We start from the raw sequence: 15,238 nt of genomic DNA on the forward strand, positions 1-15,238 counted from the left end.
GATTGTTCAAGGGAAAAGGAAAGACAGCTTAGTCATTGAAATGGTGTCCGGGTTATATATATATATGAGGTCTCTCGGCGCTGATGGCGAAACAGTCGATCACTCTAGACTGCAAAATGGCGGCTGTCATTGTTTCACAAGCAGTTGGTCCTCCTCCTCCTCAAAGCAAAATCAAAACCCAACTTTCAAACACAGTTTTCCAGAGCCATAAATTACCATGTGCACTGTGTACTTTGTACATAGTCCACCCGGGTCATGATGTCTTCAGTTGCTCTAAAACTGCTTAATTACCTTTTCTTAGAGAAGGAGGGATTTTCCAGTATTAGCAAGTGAAGCCCTGAATTAACCCTTTAAGGGACAGTGTATTTTAAAGCACAAATTCTTCCAGAAGGTTCTTGGTCCTTGAAGATCAACCATTTTTTGTGACAAAAGTGTACATGACACTTACCGCCTTGGAGAAATTAAATGCCATAATTTATATGCATTTCATTATAAAGTGCAATAAAACATAAAACTACAAAGACACACCCACACTCTCAATTCAGTCACTTTTTTATACAAAGCTAAGACCATTACTCGCTGTGTACTTTTGGCCTTTTAACACATTTAAGGCAAAACTAAATTCAAAACAATATATTAGCAATTGTGTTAAGTGATAAGAATGTAAAAATATTAATCTCCATTGGAATAGGCTGGCATTCTGCTTTTTAAATTCTTCCCTCTATCCATGGTGGACATTCACCTCACAATGTTTAAGAGCCAATAGCAAGCCCAGGGGTACCTATTTTGGTGTCAATTCAGATTTTTGGGAAAGTATCTTACTGGCATTTCTATGCCAATGTATTATCATGTAACTGCGCCTCCCCCAGGTCACTGACCATCAATTGCTACTTTGAAAGGCGTAGTGAGATTTTGAGCAGTCAACACTATTTCCATTGATGTAAATAAATTTTTGCCTTTCAAAAGATCCTTGGCGCCCCCTAATCCCCACTATCTTGGCTTTCTTCTGCAGTAAGTCTCAGTGGGAGTGACGGTGATAGGCAATTCTATTGTAAGGGCACAGATAAACGTTTATGTGGCTGGACATGTGACGCATGAGACTTCGCTGGTCCCAGGGTCAAGGATGTCACTATGCGGCAGCAGCATATTCTGAGGGGGTGAAGGTGAAGGGAGCCAGATGTTGTGGTTCATACTGGTACCGACAAAGGTAAAAAGTGGGATGAGGTCCTGAAAGAAGAATATAGGGAGCCAGGAATTAAATAAAAAAGCAGGACCTCAAAGGTAATAATCTCGGGATTACTCTCAGTGCGACGTGGTAACGAGATCAGGGATAGGCGAATGGACCTGATTAATACATGGCCAGAGTGATGGTGTAGGCGAAAGGGATTTAGATTCCTGAGGCCCTGGGACCGATTCTACGAAAGGTGGAACCTGCAAAAGCTGGATGGGTTGCACGCCAGCAGGACCGGGATTAATATTCATGCAGGGGCATTTGCTTGTACTATGGGGGAGAGTTTAAACTAGAATGGCAAGGGGAGGGGAACCTGAGCGTGGAGACACACACGCACACACACACAGGGAAACAAAGATATATATAAGTAGAAATCCAAAGTGTAAAGCAGAGGAAACAAGGGCTTACAGCAAAGTGGTTTTGTGCAAGAAGTGTGTAAAAATGTTAAAAAGACAAGTTTTAAATACACTCTTGAGGCAGCGCGGTGGTGCAGCGGTTAGCACTGCTGTCTCATGGCGCCGAGGTCCCAAGTTCGATCCCGGCTCTGGGTCACTGTCGGTGTGGAGTTTGCACATTCTCCCATGTTTGCGTGGGTTTTGCCCCCACAACAATGTGCATGGTAGGTGGATTGGCCATGCTAAAGTGGCCCTTAATTGGTACAAATGAATTGGATACTCTAAATTTTTTTTTTTAAATTTAAAGGCACTCTATCTGAATGGACGGAACATTTACACTAAAGTAGATGAAATATCAGCGCACATTGACGTACACGCTAATGATATGATTGCGATTACAGAGAGATGGCGACCAAGGCATTAGGAAGGGCAGGCAAAAAGAGATGGGAGGTGGAGTGGCATAGTTAGTTAAGGATGAAATGAATACAACAGGGAGAGAGGATATGGGCTCAGAAAATCTAGATCTAGATGTGGAACTAAGAAGCAACAAAGAGTGGAAAACATTTGTGGAAGTTATCTGTCGGACTCCAAACATTAGTGGTAAGGCCGGGGATGACAAACAGCGAATTAACGTTGCAAGTGACAAGGATGCTGCAATAATCATGGGTGACTTTAATCTACACGTAGACTGAACAAAGCAAATTAGCAATAATACTGTGGCAGATGAATTCCTTGGAATGAGTACGAGATGGCTTTTTAAACCAGTATGTTGCTGGACCAACTATACATGCTATCCTAGACATGGTATTGTGCAATGAGAAGGGTTGATTAGTAACCTTCCCTGAAGCGTGGTACGTTGGCGAGACCGTACAGACGCTGCGACAACGGATGAACGGACATCGCGCGACAATCGGCAGGCAGGAATGTTCCCTTCCAGTCGGGAAACACTTCAGCAGTCAAGAGCATTCAGCCTCTGATCTTCGGGTAACAATTCTCCAAGGTGGTCTTCAGGACGCGCAACAACACCGAATCGCTGAGCAGAAACTTATAGCCAAGTTCTGCACACATGAGTACAGCCTCAACCAGGACCTTGGGTTCATGTTGTATTACATTCACCCCCCACCATCTGGCTTGGGATGGCGAAATCCTACCAACTGTCCTGGCTTGAGAGAATTCACACCTCTTTAACCTGTGATTACCCCTCTCTCTGGATCTGTAAAGACTTAATTACCTGAAAGACTCGCATTCAAAGTATCGTACTGCATCTTTGACTTTGTCTATATATATATATGTTTCTGGAACCCACTTCTTCATTTACCTGAGGAAGGAGCAGTGCTCCTAAAGCTAGTGATTCGAAACAAACCTGTTGGACTTTAACTTGGTGTTGTAAGACTTCTTACTTGGCTAAGATAGATTGGGGAACTTCATTAAAAGGCATGATGGTAGATCGGCATTGGCTAATATTTAAGGAACAAATGTCTGCGTTGCAACGGGTATACATTCCTTTCTTGTGCAAAAACAAAAGCAAATTGGAAAAGCAGCCCAACCATGGCTAACAAAACAAATTAAGACTCAGATTAGACCCAAAGTGGAATCATATAAAGTTGCTTTGTGTGTTTTCTGGGGGGAAAGTTAAGCCTTTCTCCAGCAAAAGTGTTTGAGTTGCTCTGATCTGGGTTAGTATCATTATAGGTATAGCTGCCTTTTTTGAGGGATAAATGGTTACTTTTCCTTCATCAGGATTTCTTCATAACTCTCATGTATCTTATTCATCTCTCCTGAACTCCGTAGTGTTCATTCTGTTTCATAGCTGCAGAGCACTGCGACTTGAACTGTTGTATTCTACCTGAAGGTTCCCCTCCAAGTCACTCACCACCCTGACTTGGAAATATATCGCCGTTCCTTCACTGTTGCTGGGGCTCCCTCCCTCACAGCACAGTGGGTGTACCTATACCTTGAGGACTGCAGCGGTTCAAGAAGGGAACTCACCACCACCTTCTGAAGGACAAAGAGGGATAGGCAATAAATGCTGGCCAAACCAGAGACATCCACCTCTCGTAAATGAATTAAAAATAAATAAAATCTCGGTCAGAGCTCGTAAAAGGACCTTGCGTACCATAATAAGCCCGTAGGCTTCCCCCGCAACTTGCAGCAATCTGCTCGAATGTGTCCCACCTTGTCACAATGGAAACACTTGAGTCTTTGAATATCACTTCCACCCTCAGCACCTTCCCTTCTGATCTGAGGCAGAATTTGGGGGGTTTTCCCAGCTGCCCCTTCCCTTTCTTGGTTATTTGCCTTCCTTTTCCCTCACGTTTGTGTGATGATGGAAAATGGCACCAGCTCCTAATCGTCAACCATCTATTCGCCTGTCTATCTGTTACAGCTCTCTGATCTTCAATATGGGTTCTAACTACTGGAGAGAATGAATTTTTAAACTTCATAATTGTCTCTACCTTTAATGCCAGTGTCTAATTTCAAATGCTGTACTAATATATCAACTATATGTGCTTTCCTCACTCTCTAGATTAATTCTTGCTGCAACCTATCCGCTAATTCTGTTTGTTGAACCGTGGTTACTTTTAGAAACGCAACTTCCAAAGCCATTTTGGTTTAACTGATGTATAACAAACTTCGTATCTGTCCTTTTATCCTTTCCCAATTATTATTTCATGTCCAATCACCTGCTGTTCACGTTTCAAATCCTGCAAAAGCCCTCAGTCTATGGTATGGGAAGAGCGTGCTGTTTGATTAGCCCCACTACTACACAGGCTACACCATTAGCTTAAATGGTTTAAAAGTTTGATTCACTCACCAAATGCCCAATTATTTGTCTTCGCTACTGTTAGCCAGAATAAAAGAGACTTTAGCCAGGCTTATTTTCAATAAACAACAAACTTATTAGTTTATTATAAAACCAGTCTGGTGGTTGAACAAAAGTCAAAGCTCGCTCATTAACACGCAGTTTGAAATATGGAAGTATACTAATTATTCTTTTGAATACCAGAAAACAGTCAATGACTCTTGCAGGCAGACCCGAGGAACACTTGCAGATACGCAGTTCCAGCACATGGAGAAACTTGGGCGCCGCTTATATTCACTCTGGATGACAAAAAGCAGTCTTTTCGCAAGCAGTTGGCGGTTATCCTCCTGAAAGCAAAACCAACTTTTAAACACAGTTTTCCAGAGCCGTAAACTACATGTAATTCCCTTTGTACACAGTGCACCAGGGTCAAGATGTTTCCAGCTACTTTAAAACTGCTTAATTACCTTTTCTTGTCGAAATATGTATTTTCCAGGAGTAGCAAGCAGAGCTCTTGCATTAACCCTTTTAAGGGACAGTGTCTTTCAAAACAAACATTCTTCCAGAATGTTCTTGGTCTTTGAAGATGAATTATTTTCTGTGACTAAAGTATTCATGGCAATTGCATGACAGTTGATTTGCTTCAGTTGGATTCTTATAATCATTTATCTGTGACTTTTTTTTCCAGGTTTCTATGATAAATTCATATTGCTGCTTGACTTCAATAGCTTGTATCCTTCAATCATTCAAGAATTCAATATCTGTTTCACGACAGTAGAGAGAACCGCTGCAAATTCTCAAAAGAATCTGGGGGTAAGAACAATCTTTCAAGTGGTTTGCACATTGAGAATTGTAACTGACTGAATAGAAAGTTAGACACAGTATCTGGAAGGATCTTCATGTTAGTTAATGTCCACTCTTTATTATCAATGACTCTAAATATTGTAAAAGTGGCCCTTGCAAAATTGGTTCTGATTTTGATGTTTTTACCATGATTTGTTCTGACAGGATTTATATTCCTGAAACAGAGAGACACAAATATAAGGAATAACAAACCTGGTGTTAAGTGAAGTTGTTTTACCTAAGAGTTGTCTACTGAATGTATTTACTTCAAATCTTATACTTGATGTTGCTTTTCTGTTTATCCAGTCATCTAATCACTTGTGATGGCATGTGGGGTTGGGCATTTCACCTTAGATTTACAGTTTTAGAAAAAAATAACTTCCAAGTACAATCTGGTCCTCTCAAGCCAGATTCACAAGTAAATAATGATTTTTTCTTCTTCCTCTGAGTGATCATATACCAAGAACAGCTCAGAGCTCTTCTGATGTCAAAGTTATGGTAATTTTGAGGTCCTTACTTGAGAACTTTCCATTTTCCGTTCTATGTGCTGTCTGATGTTTTTGAGTTTGACTGGAGAGAGACTATTCCTATATAAAAGAATTCCATAGTTTCTTTAGGCCTCACCACAACATGCTTATTTACTTGACAAAGTGACCGTTATCATCTTGCCTGTTTGACATTGAGCTTGAGCGCTTGCAACGTTTTCTATTTGTTTCCGATTTTCGAGCATTCTGTTTGTTTAACTGATTTTCTTTCACAAATCTTTATCTATGTTACTCCTCACTGAGCTGCTTGAATTTGTTTGAGCCTGGTTAATTTGTCTCTTATCCATTCTTGCCTCCAGCTATAGGCAAGCAAAATATCTATTTAGATAAGAATACATTCTAATGTGTTGATACCTGATTTGAATTTTCAACTAGGTAAAGATGGTTTGAAATTTTCGTACTTTCCATAGCTGAGGCATTAATATAGAAAAGAGCGAGTATATCTCTAAATGGTTGCCAGTTTCTACTTTGCTTCAATGCAATAATGTGGATTTTTATAACTAATATTACATTTGGTTTCAATTGCGCATCATTATAAAGATGATGTTACCGTATATATTGTATGTCCGTGAGATTTTGTTCTTTACTGATGTCTCTTGAAAATTGCATTGATTTTGTAACTCGCGACGGAAGGAAATTTTTGTTTTTGGTGTACATAAGTGTTCAACTCTGTGCAGAAAGTATAAGAACTGAAACTTTATTAATTTGCTTTTTGCCCCATTATGAAAATATCTAACTTCAGTTTCTATTCTTTTGCCAAGGCTAACGAAATGGAAGAAATTCCTGAAGTACCAGATCAAGATCAGGAGATGGGTATTTTGCCCAAAGAAATTCGGAAACTGGTAGAGAGGCGACGCCAGGTCAAACAGCTGATGAAGCAAGCAGACTTAAATCCTGATCTTCATCTACAGGTAGTTTTTCAAACATGGAATGACTGTTTCTCAACTGTGTAACAATATCGCTCTCTAGTTTTTTTTAGTGCATGGCAATTGTTACAGTAATGAGGTGTATAAGATTGTTGTTTTAGGGCTCTGTATTTAATTTCAGGCAAAATGAAGGGGTTCATGTGACCTGTTACGAAGCCTGATAATAAGTCCGGGTGGTTTGGTTGTTAGAAAATAAAGGTGGCCCAGATTGTTTAATAGGAGGAAGGTGAAAGATGTTGGAGACAATGACAGAAGCCTATGCGCTTCAAAGTTCCAGAAAAGCACTGAGAATGTCTGGTTATAAACAGTTATGGTGTAAATTGTCCCTTTACTTCCAAGAGAAGAGTGTTGGGGTCTCGAAGATAACTAATTGGCAGCTCTACCTGGATACAAGCCCCATGTGATTCATATTGCCATTCGCAAGAGGGTCTATGATATTCCTGAAAAATCAGACAAGGGCAGTTCCAGGATCCAGGAGAGGAAGAGCATTTAGAGGCCAAAAATCTTTGTTGTTCATCATGCAGGAATATGGATGGGACCTCTTTTTCCATTTGAAAAGACAGAATTTGTGAGCGAAGTTTGGAGACTGATAGATTTGCCTAGCTTGTATTTGAGGAAGAATCACTGGGGAAAATTCTGAAAGACAGTTTTGGAGTTCCCAGGCTGAGGAAGGAAAAGAACAGATTTACACCTCTGGAGTTGAGAATCATCCTGGACTGACTCCGGGAGAATTGGCTGCCTGCTTAAAGACCAGTACAAAGAATATCTGTCAAGTGTGTTTTCCATTGTGCTCAAAGAAAAAGGGGAATATTCTTTTTGTGGTTTGAAGTATAAGTTGTCCACAAACATGTCAGTAGTGCTTTTAGTATTTTGTTACATCCAATGTCTTAAAATATGAAATTCTGTTGTATCAGCCTTTCGGCGAATAACTGGAAGTTCAAATTTCTTTTTAAAAGTTATTATTCTCTTCAAAGATTGTAACACAATATATGGGGTTTAACATTTTGCCTCCTGAAAGTTCTAGAGTGTCTAAGCTAAACTGAGGAATCACACTGCCAAGCAGAGAAAAAATACGCCTTTCTGGTTCAGCTGGACAAATGAAGTGGTGTCTTTGTTGAGATAATAGTTCTTAGAAAAACAGTGATTTTTGTCATGATTTGGTCTCTAGGTTTTTGTTTGCTTTGAGACATTAGAACAGAGAACATAAAAAATACAGCACAGAACAGGCCCTTTGGCCCACGATGTTGTGCCGAACTTTTGTCCTAACTTAAGAACAAATCAATCTACACTCCAGCATTCTACCGTAATCCATGTACCTATCCAATAGCCGCTTGAAGGTTCTGACTCCACTACTTCCACAGGCTATGCATTCCATGCTCCCACTACTCTCTGGGTAAAGAACCTACCTCGACATCCGCCCTATATCTTCCACCATTCACCTTAAATTTATGTCCCCTTGTAATGGTTTGTTCCACCCGAGGAAAAATTCTCTGACTGTCTACTCTTATCTATTCCCCTGATCATCTTATAAACCTCTATCAAGTCGCCTCTCATCCTTCTCTGTTCTAATGAGAAAAAGCCTTGCACTCTCAACCTTCTCTCGTAAGACCTACTCTCCATTCCAGGCAACATCCTGATAAATCTCCTTTGCACCTTTTCCAAAGCTTCCACATCCTTCCTAAAATGAGGCGACCAGAACTAATCCCTCTGCTAATGAACACTAGCACACTGCAGACCTTCTGCACAGCTCCATCCACTTGAATGGCAACTTTCAAAGATCTATGAACATAGACCCAAGATCTCTCTGTTCCTCCACATTGCCAAAGACCCTACTGTTAACCCTGTATTCCGCATTCATATTTGTCCTTCCAAAATGGACAACCTCACTTTTTTTTATCGCTTATTGTTATGAGTAGGTTTCAAATGAAGTTACTGTGAAAAGCCCCTAGTCACCACATCCGCCACCTGTTCGGGGAGGTACGGTACGGTTTCAGGGTTAAACTCCATCTGCCACTTCTCAGCCCAGCTCTGCATACTATCTATGTCACTTTGCAGCCAACAACAGCCCTCCTCACTATCCACAACTCCCCCAATCTTCGTATCATCTGCAAATTTACTGACCCACCCTTCAACTCCCTTATCCAAGTCGTTAATGAAAATCACAAACAGCAGAGGACCCAGAACTGATCCCTGCGGTACGCCACTGGTAACTGGGCTCCAGGCTGAATATTTGCCATCCATCGTCACTCTCTGACTTCTATTGGTTAGCCAGTTCGTTATCCAACTGGCCTAATTCCCCACTATCCCATGCCTCCTTACTTTCTGCATAAGCCTACCATGGGAAATCTTATCAAATGCCTTACTAAAATCCATGTACAGCACATCCACTGCTTTACCTTCATCCACATGCTTGGTCACCTCCTCAAAGAATTCAATAAGACTTGTGAGGCAAGACCTACCCCTCACAAATCCGTGCTGATTATCCCTAATCAAGCAATGTCTTTCCAGATGCTCAGAAATCCTATCCCTCAGTACCCTTTCCATTACTTTGCCTACCACTGAAGTAAGACTAACTGGCCTGTAATTGCCAGGGTTATTCCCATTCCCTTTTTTGAACAGGGGCACGACTTTCGCCACTCTCCTATCCCCTGGTACCGCCCCTGTTGACAGTGAGGACGAAAAGATCATTGCCAACGGCTCTGCAATTTCATCTCTTGCTTCCCATAGAGTTCTTGGATATATCCCGTCAGGCTCGGGGTACTTGTCTATTTTCAAGTTTTCAAAATGCTCAACACATCTTCCTTCCTAACAAGTATCTCCTCGAGCTTACCAGTCTGCTTCACTCATATGGCCACTCTCATTCGTAAATATTGAAGAAAAGTACTTGTTCAAGACCTCTCCTATCTCTTCAGACTCAATACACAATCTCCCGCTACTGTCCTTGATCGGACCTACCCTCGCTCTAGTCATTTTCATATTTCTCACACAGGTGTAAAAGGCCTTGGGGTTTTCCTTGATCCGACCCTCCAAAGATTTTTCATGCCCTCTCTTAGCTCTTCTAATCCCTTTCTTCAGTTCCTTCCTGGCTATCTTGTGTCCCTCCAGCACTCTGTTTCCTCAGCCTTACATAAGTCTCCTTCTTCCTCTTAACAAGACATTCAACCTCTCTTGTCAACCATGGTTCCCTCACTCAACCATCTCTTCCCTGCCTGACAGGGACATACATATCGAGGACACGTAGTATCTGTTCCTTGAACAGGTTTCACATTTCAATTGTGCCCTTCCCTAACAGCCTATGTTCCCAACTTATGCACTTCAGTTCTTGTCTGACAGCATTGTATTTACTCTTCCCCCAATTGCAAACCTTGCCCTGTTGCACGCACCTATCCCTCTCCATTACTAAAGTGAAAGTCACAGAATTGTGGTCACTGTTTCCAAAATGCTCCCCCACTAACAAATCTATCACTTGCCCTGGTTCATTATCAAGTACCAAATCCAATATGGCCTCCCCTCTGGTCGCACAATCTACATACTGTGTTAGAAAAGCTTCCTGGACACACTGCACAAACACCACCCATCCAAACTATTTGATCTAAAGCGTTTCCACTCAATATTTGGGAAGTTGAAGTCACCTATGACTACTACCCTGTGACTTCTGCACCTTTCCAAAATATGTTTCTCAATCTGTTCCTCCACATCTCTGCTGCTATTGAGGGGCCTATAGAAAACTCCCAACAAGGTGACTGCTCCGTTCCTATTTCTGACTTCAACCCATACTACCTAAGTAGGCAGATCCTCCTCGAACTGCCGTTCTGCATACTATCTCTAATTAACAATGCCACCCCTTCCACCTCTTTTACCACCCTCCCTAATCTTATTGAAACATCTCCAACAACCATTTCTGCCCCTCTTCTATCCAAGTTTCTGTGATGGCCACCACATTGTAGTCCCAAGTACCGATCCATGCCTTAAGTTCACCCACCTTATTCCTGATGCTTCTTGCTTTGAAGTATACACACTTCAACCCATCTCCGTGCCTGCAAGTACTCTCCTTTGTCAGTGTTCCCTTCCCCACTATATGCTTTGGCGTCCTGAAATTCGGCTTCCTTAGGTGCTGGACTACAAATCAGGTTCCCATTCCCCTGCCATATTAGTTTAAACCCTCCCGAAGAGTACTAGAAAACCTCCCTCCCAGGATATTGGTGCCCCTCTTGTTCAGATGCAACCCGTCCTGCTTGTGCAGGTCCCACCTTCCCCAGAATGCGCTGCAATTATCCAAATATCTCCCTCCTACACCATTCCTGCAGCCATGTGTTCAACTGAACTCTCTCCCTATTCCTAGCCTCGCTATCACGTGGCATCGGCAACAAACCAGAAATGACAACTCTGTTTGTCCTGGCTTTTAACTTCCAGCCTAACTGCCGAAACGCGTTTATTACATCCACGCCCTTTTTCCTACCTACGTCGTTGGTACCAATGTGCACCACAACATCTGGCTGCTCACCCTCCCCCTTAAGGATCCTGAAGACACGATCCGAGACGTCATGGACCCTGGCACCCGGGAGGCAACAAACCATCTGAGAGACTCGCCCGCGCCCACAGAACCGCCTGTCTGTACCTCTAACTATTGAGTCTCGTATAACTAGTGCTCTCCTAATCTCCCCCCTTCCCTTCTGAGCCCCAGAGCCGGACCTTGTGCCAGAGACCTGGTCACTGCAGCCTACCCCTGCTAGGTAATCCCCCCCACCCCTCAACAGTATCCAAAGCTGTATATTTATTGTTGAGAGGAACAACCACAGGGGATCCCAGCACTGACTTCTTCCTCCTCTTCCCACCTCTAACTGTTACCCAGCTACCTTTGTTCTCAGATGTAACTATGTCCCTGTAGCTCCTAGCTATCACCCCCTCATCTTCCCGAATGATCCTCAGTTCATCCAGCTCCAGTTCCCTAACATGGTCTATGAGGAGCTGGAGATGGCTGCACATCCCACAGGTGAAGTCTGCAAGGACACCGGTGGTCTCCTTATCTCAAACATTCTGCAGGAGGAACATTCCACTGCCCTAGCTGCCATCATCTCTACTTAGTCTCCCGGTAAAAAAGAAAAGAAAAGTAAATAACTTACCTGCTCACAGTCACTGAGTCTTTTTTTTAGGTTAGAGGAGGAGGGAGGGTGGGAGACACTACACGTGTAGTGTCTCGTGTTTCCTCACCGTTCACATTTATTGGGTAATACAACCTTCCCAGGTCTCCCCACGGCCGACTTCCGGTTTCCTGCTCAGAAAAAGTAAGTTTTAAAAGCAAAAACTCAGCTTACCTTCCAGCTCTCCCCTCCAAAAATCGCTTCCCTCTCTGCCCGCTCCGCTGGAAGAATGAGCACATTATTTAGCAATTATTATGATTGCTAAAACATGATTGCTAAGTTGGGGATGTTGTGGTTTCCATATGAAAGTCTAAGTTACCCTTTAAGGATTGGATAGCACTTCCTTCAAAGTTTTTATCTCCTGAGAATGCAATGGAATCTTTATTGAAGAGCATATGCCCCAATGGCAAAGAGCCTTTATAGATGCTCCAATTTGTGAGGGGTGCTCACATTAACCAGTTCAGTGCTTAGGAGTGTTGCCAAATTTGTGGAGCATTTTAAGCCTGGCCAATGACTTGGAACCCTATAAACGACAGTGGCTATGGTCAATTAAGGAAAAATGTACTGAGCTGTGTAGAAGGCTCTGGGCAGTGGGATTAATTAGATATTACTTTCAAAGAGCCAGCATTGGTACAATGGGCTGAATGGCCTCCTTCTGTGAAGTGGCATGATGAAGTTTGCAAATTATACAAAAATTGGTAATGGGGTTGACAGTGAGGAGGGTAGCTTTAAACGGATGAAGATTTTGGTGATCTGGGCAGCGAAATGGAAAATTACATTAAATTTGGGTGAGTGTGAGGTAATGCATTTGGGGAGAACAAATAGTGCAAGAAAATAAATGGGAGGATTTAGAGAAGTATGGTGGAACAGCATGTTGTCTGTAAAGCCTCAAACACTTCGACCAGTTTATTAGTCAGGCGTTTTGCCTTTTTGCCGAGATAAACAAAGGACAAATACAACTATATGATTCAACCAAATTTATTTATCAAACAGTAAAACATTTATCCCTCTTAAATTATCCCAAAGAATATTAAATGATCCCAAGATTCTTAATACTCCCCGAGCTGATGGACTCAGTCAAGCTGCGGGCCCAATTCTCTGCGTCTGATTCCTCAAGGCCTTTGTCCGCGAAGGTAGGTCTCACACACACTCTCCTGCCGTCTCTGGTCCTTTGTCTGATCCTTTCGAATACCTCTGTGCCGAGTCTTCGCTGGAGTGAGTCCTGGTGGTTGATCTTTATACACCTCTTCGCGCAGTGGTTAGCACCGCTGCCTCACAGTGTCAGGGACCCAAGTTCAATTCCGACCTTGGGTGACTGTCTGGGGTTTGCACGTTCTCCCTACCTGTGTCTGCGTGGATTTCCACCGGGTGCTCCAGTTTCCTCCCACAGTCCAATGTTGTGCAGGTTAGGTGAATTGGCCATGATTAGTTGCTCCTTAGTGTCCAGGGGTTAGGGAGGGGGTATGGGCCTAGTTAGGGTGCTCTTTCAGAGGGTCAGTGCCATCCGATGGGCTGAATGGCCTTTTTCTGTACTGTAGGGATTCTATGATTCTCTAGCGAAGTGTTACCATGCTGGTTGGAGGGCCTGACCTGTGTCTGTTCCACCCTATTTGCTAGAAGATGTCTGGTCTTTATCTTTTGTATTTTTTTAAAGAAGGGAGTTTATACAGAAGTTGAAACATGAACTCAGATGCTATCTGACTAAAGACATCAGAGTTTTACATAGAAATTCATGATTATTTGAAACAATTTTTAAAATATATATTGATAGGTTTGTCTGAAATGCCTTTCTGTTGGGGAGGCAGGAGGTTGGTGACTTGTAAGGTTTTATTTTTCAGTCTAAAGTCTACCATATAAAAGCTTTTTTTCCTGCTTTAAAATGCACAAAATTGCACCATTTTAAATATAAATTGTAGGTAACAATAGGAAGCAAGGTTTACCCACAATGGTTCCAGCACTTAAAGGCTTTTTACTTCCTTAAAATCTTCATGCATTTAGTGGCTACTTCTCTTGTCTTTGTGTGGGGGTGGGGTAGAAAATGGAGATTTCAACCAGCTGAAGTCTCCAACTTTCCCAATATTTGCAAGGGATATCAACCTGTGCAAATTTCTGTCTCCCAATTTATTATCTCCCCCCCCCCCGGTAATTTTCAACAAGGATTCACCTTAATAAATCCCGAGGTTCACTGAGGCAGGAGGGGCTGTTCTCATCTATCACTTGGCTGGCAATTTGGGCAGACTGTAAAAGCTGAACTGTATCATGGCTGGGACTGTAATGATACTGAAACGCGTTAGTGCGATTACTGCCTTAGTAATATGACAGTTCTGGGTATATTACTGATTTATCTCTTCACAGCAGCATTTTGAGATGATTTGTCTTTGGGGAGAAAAATACTGAAACATTTTAATATTTATAACATCACTTGTCACTCTTGGAGATGTCTGCGAGTGAGAAATATAGAATGTCTTTAGTTTGAAGCCAGTGCTGAATTAGGCAATAGTAATAGGCTGGTAATTTGTTTGATTATCGCAATTTCTTATGGCATTTACAATGATACTATGGCTTTCCCTGGTTAGCATTTCAATAACGCCAGTTTCCAGGTGCTGTGGTAGGAACTTCCTGCATGTTGACACCTGGATATTATCCTTGTCTGCTGCTAAATGAAGTTAAGATTTTATTAGTACTCAATATTTTTTGAGAGGTCTAGCCTAATGACATGTGACTTTGTCTTCTATTGCAGTATGATATCCGACAAAAGGCTCTGAAGCTTACAGCTAACAGTATGTATGGCTGTCTGGGATTCTCCTACAGCAGGTTCTATGCGAAGCCACTTGCTGCTTTGGTCACCCTCAAAGGAAGAGAGGTATGTTGTGGGATGATTTTAATAATTTGTTGCTTTTAATTGAGTTGGAGGTTTGTATAAGCATGAATTGTCACTCCTATTGCTTAATCGTGTGGTGAAATATTGATTTGATTTTGTGATAAATGGCCAGTCGCCACATAAACCCTGTAAATTAAAACCGTATCTAGATAACTTCTGTTCTGATTTTCCGTGACTACTTGGTCAGTTAATCTGCTGAAGAAGAACGGCACGGTGGTGCGGTGGTTAGCACTGCTGCCTCACGGCACTGAGGACCCAGGTTCCATCTCGGCTCTGGGTCACTGTCCGTGTGGAGTTTGCACATTCTCCCTGTGTCTGCGTGGGTCTCACCCCCCACAACCCAAAGATGTGCAGGCTAGGTGGATTGGCCACTCTAAATTTTCCCTTAATTGGAAAAAAAGAATTGAGTACTTTAATAAAACATTAGTCTGCTGACGTAATGAAGCCCTCATGCTAGTTCTTAGTGATGCTTT

At 42.3% G+C, this 15,238-nt stretch overlaps 1 protein-coding gene across 1 annotated transcript in view; it reads left to right on the plus strand.

The window, feature by feature from the left end:
• The window catches only part of pola1 (polymerase (DNA directed), alpha 1), a 373,540-nt gene that overhangs the window by 91,226 nt on the left and 267,076 nt on the right, over positions 1 to 15,238 (plus strand). Inside the window, exons 24-26 of the mRNA XM_038802241.1 lie at positions 5,118 to 5,242; positions 6,579 to 6,728; positions 14,625 to 14,747. Coding sequence (XP_038658169.1) covers positions 5,118 to 5,242; positions 6,579 to 6,728; positions 14,625 to 14,747 — 398 coding nt within the window. The remainder of the gene's footprint in view (positions 1 to 5,117; positions 5,243 to 6,578; positions 6,729 to 14,624; positions 14,748 to 15,238) is intronic.

Source organism: Scyliorhinus canicula, chromosome 7 (assembly GCF_902713615.1).
Source record: "Scyliorhinus canicula chromosome 7, sScyCan1.1, whole genome shotgun sequence".
Taxonomy (NCBI): domain Eukaryota; kingdom Metazoa; phylum Chordata; class Chondrichthyes; order Carcharhiniformes; family Scyliorhinidae; genus Scyliorhinus; species Scyliorhinus canicula.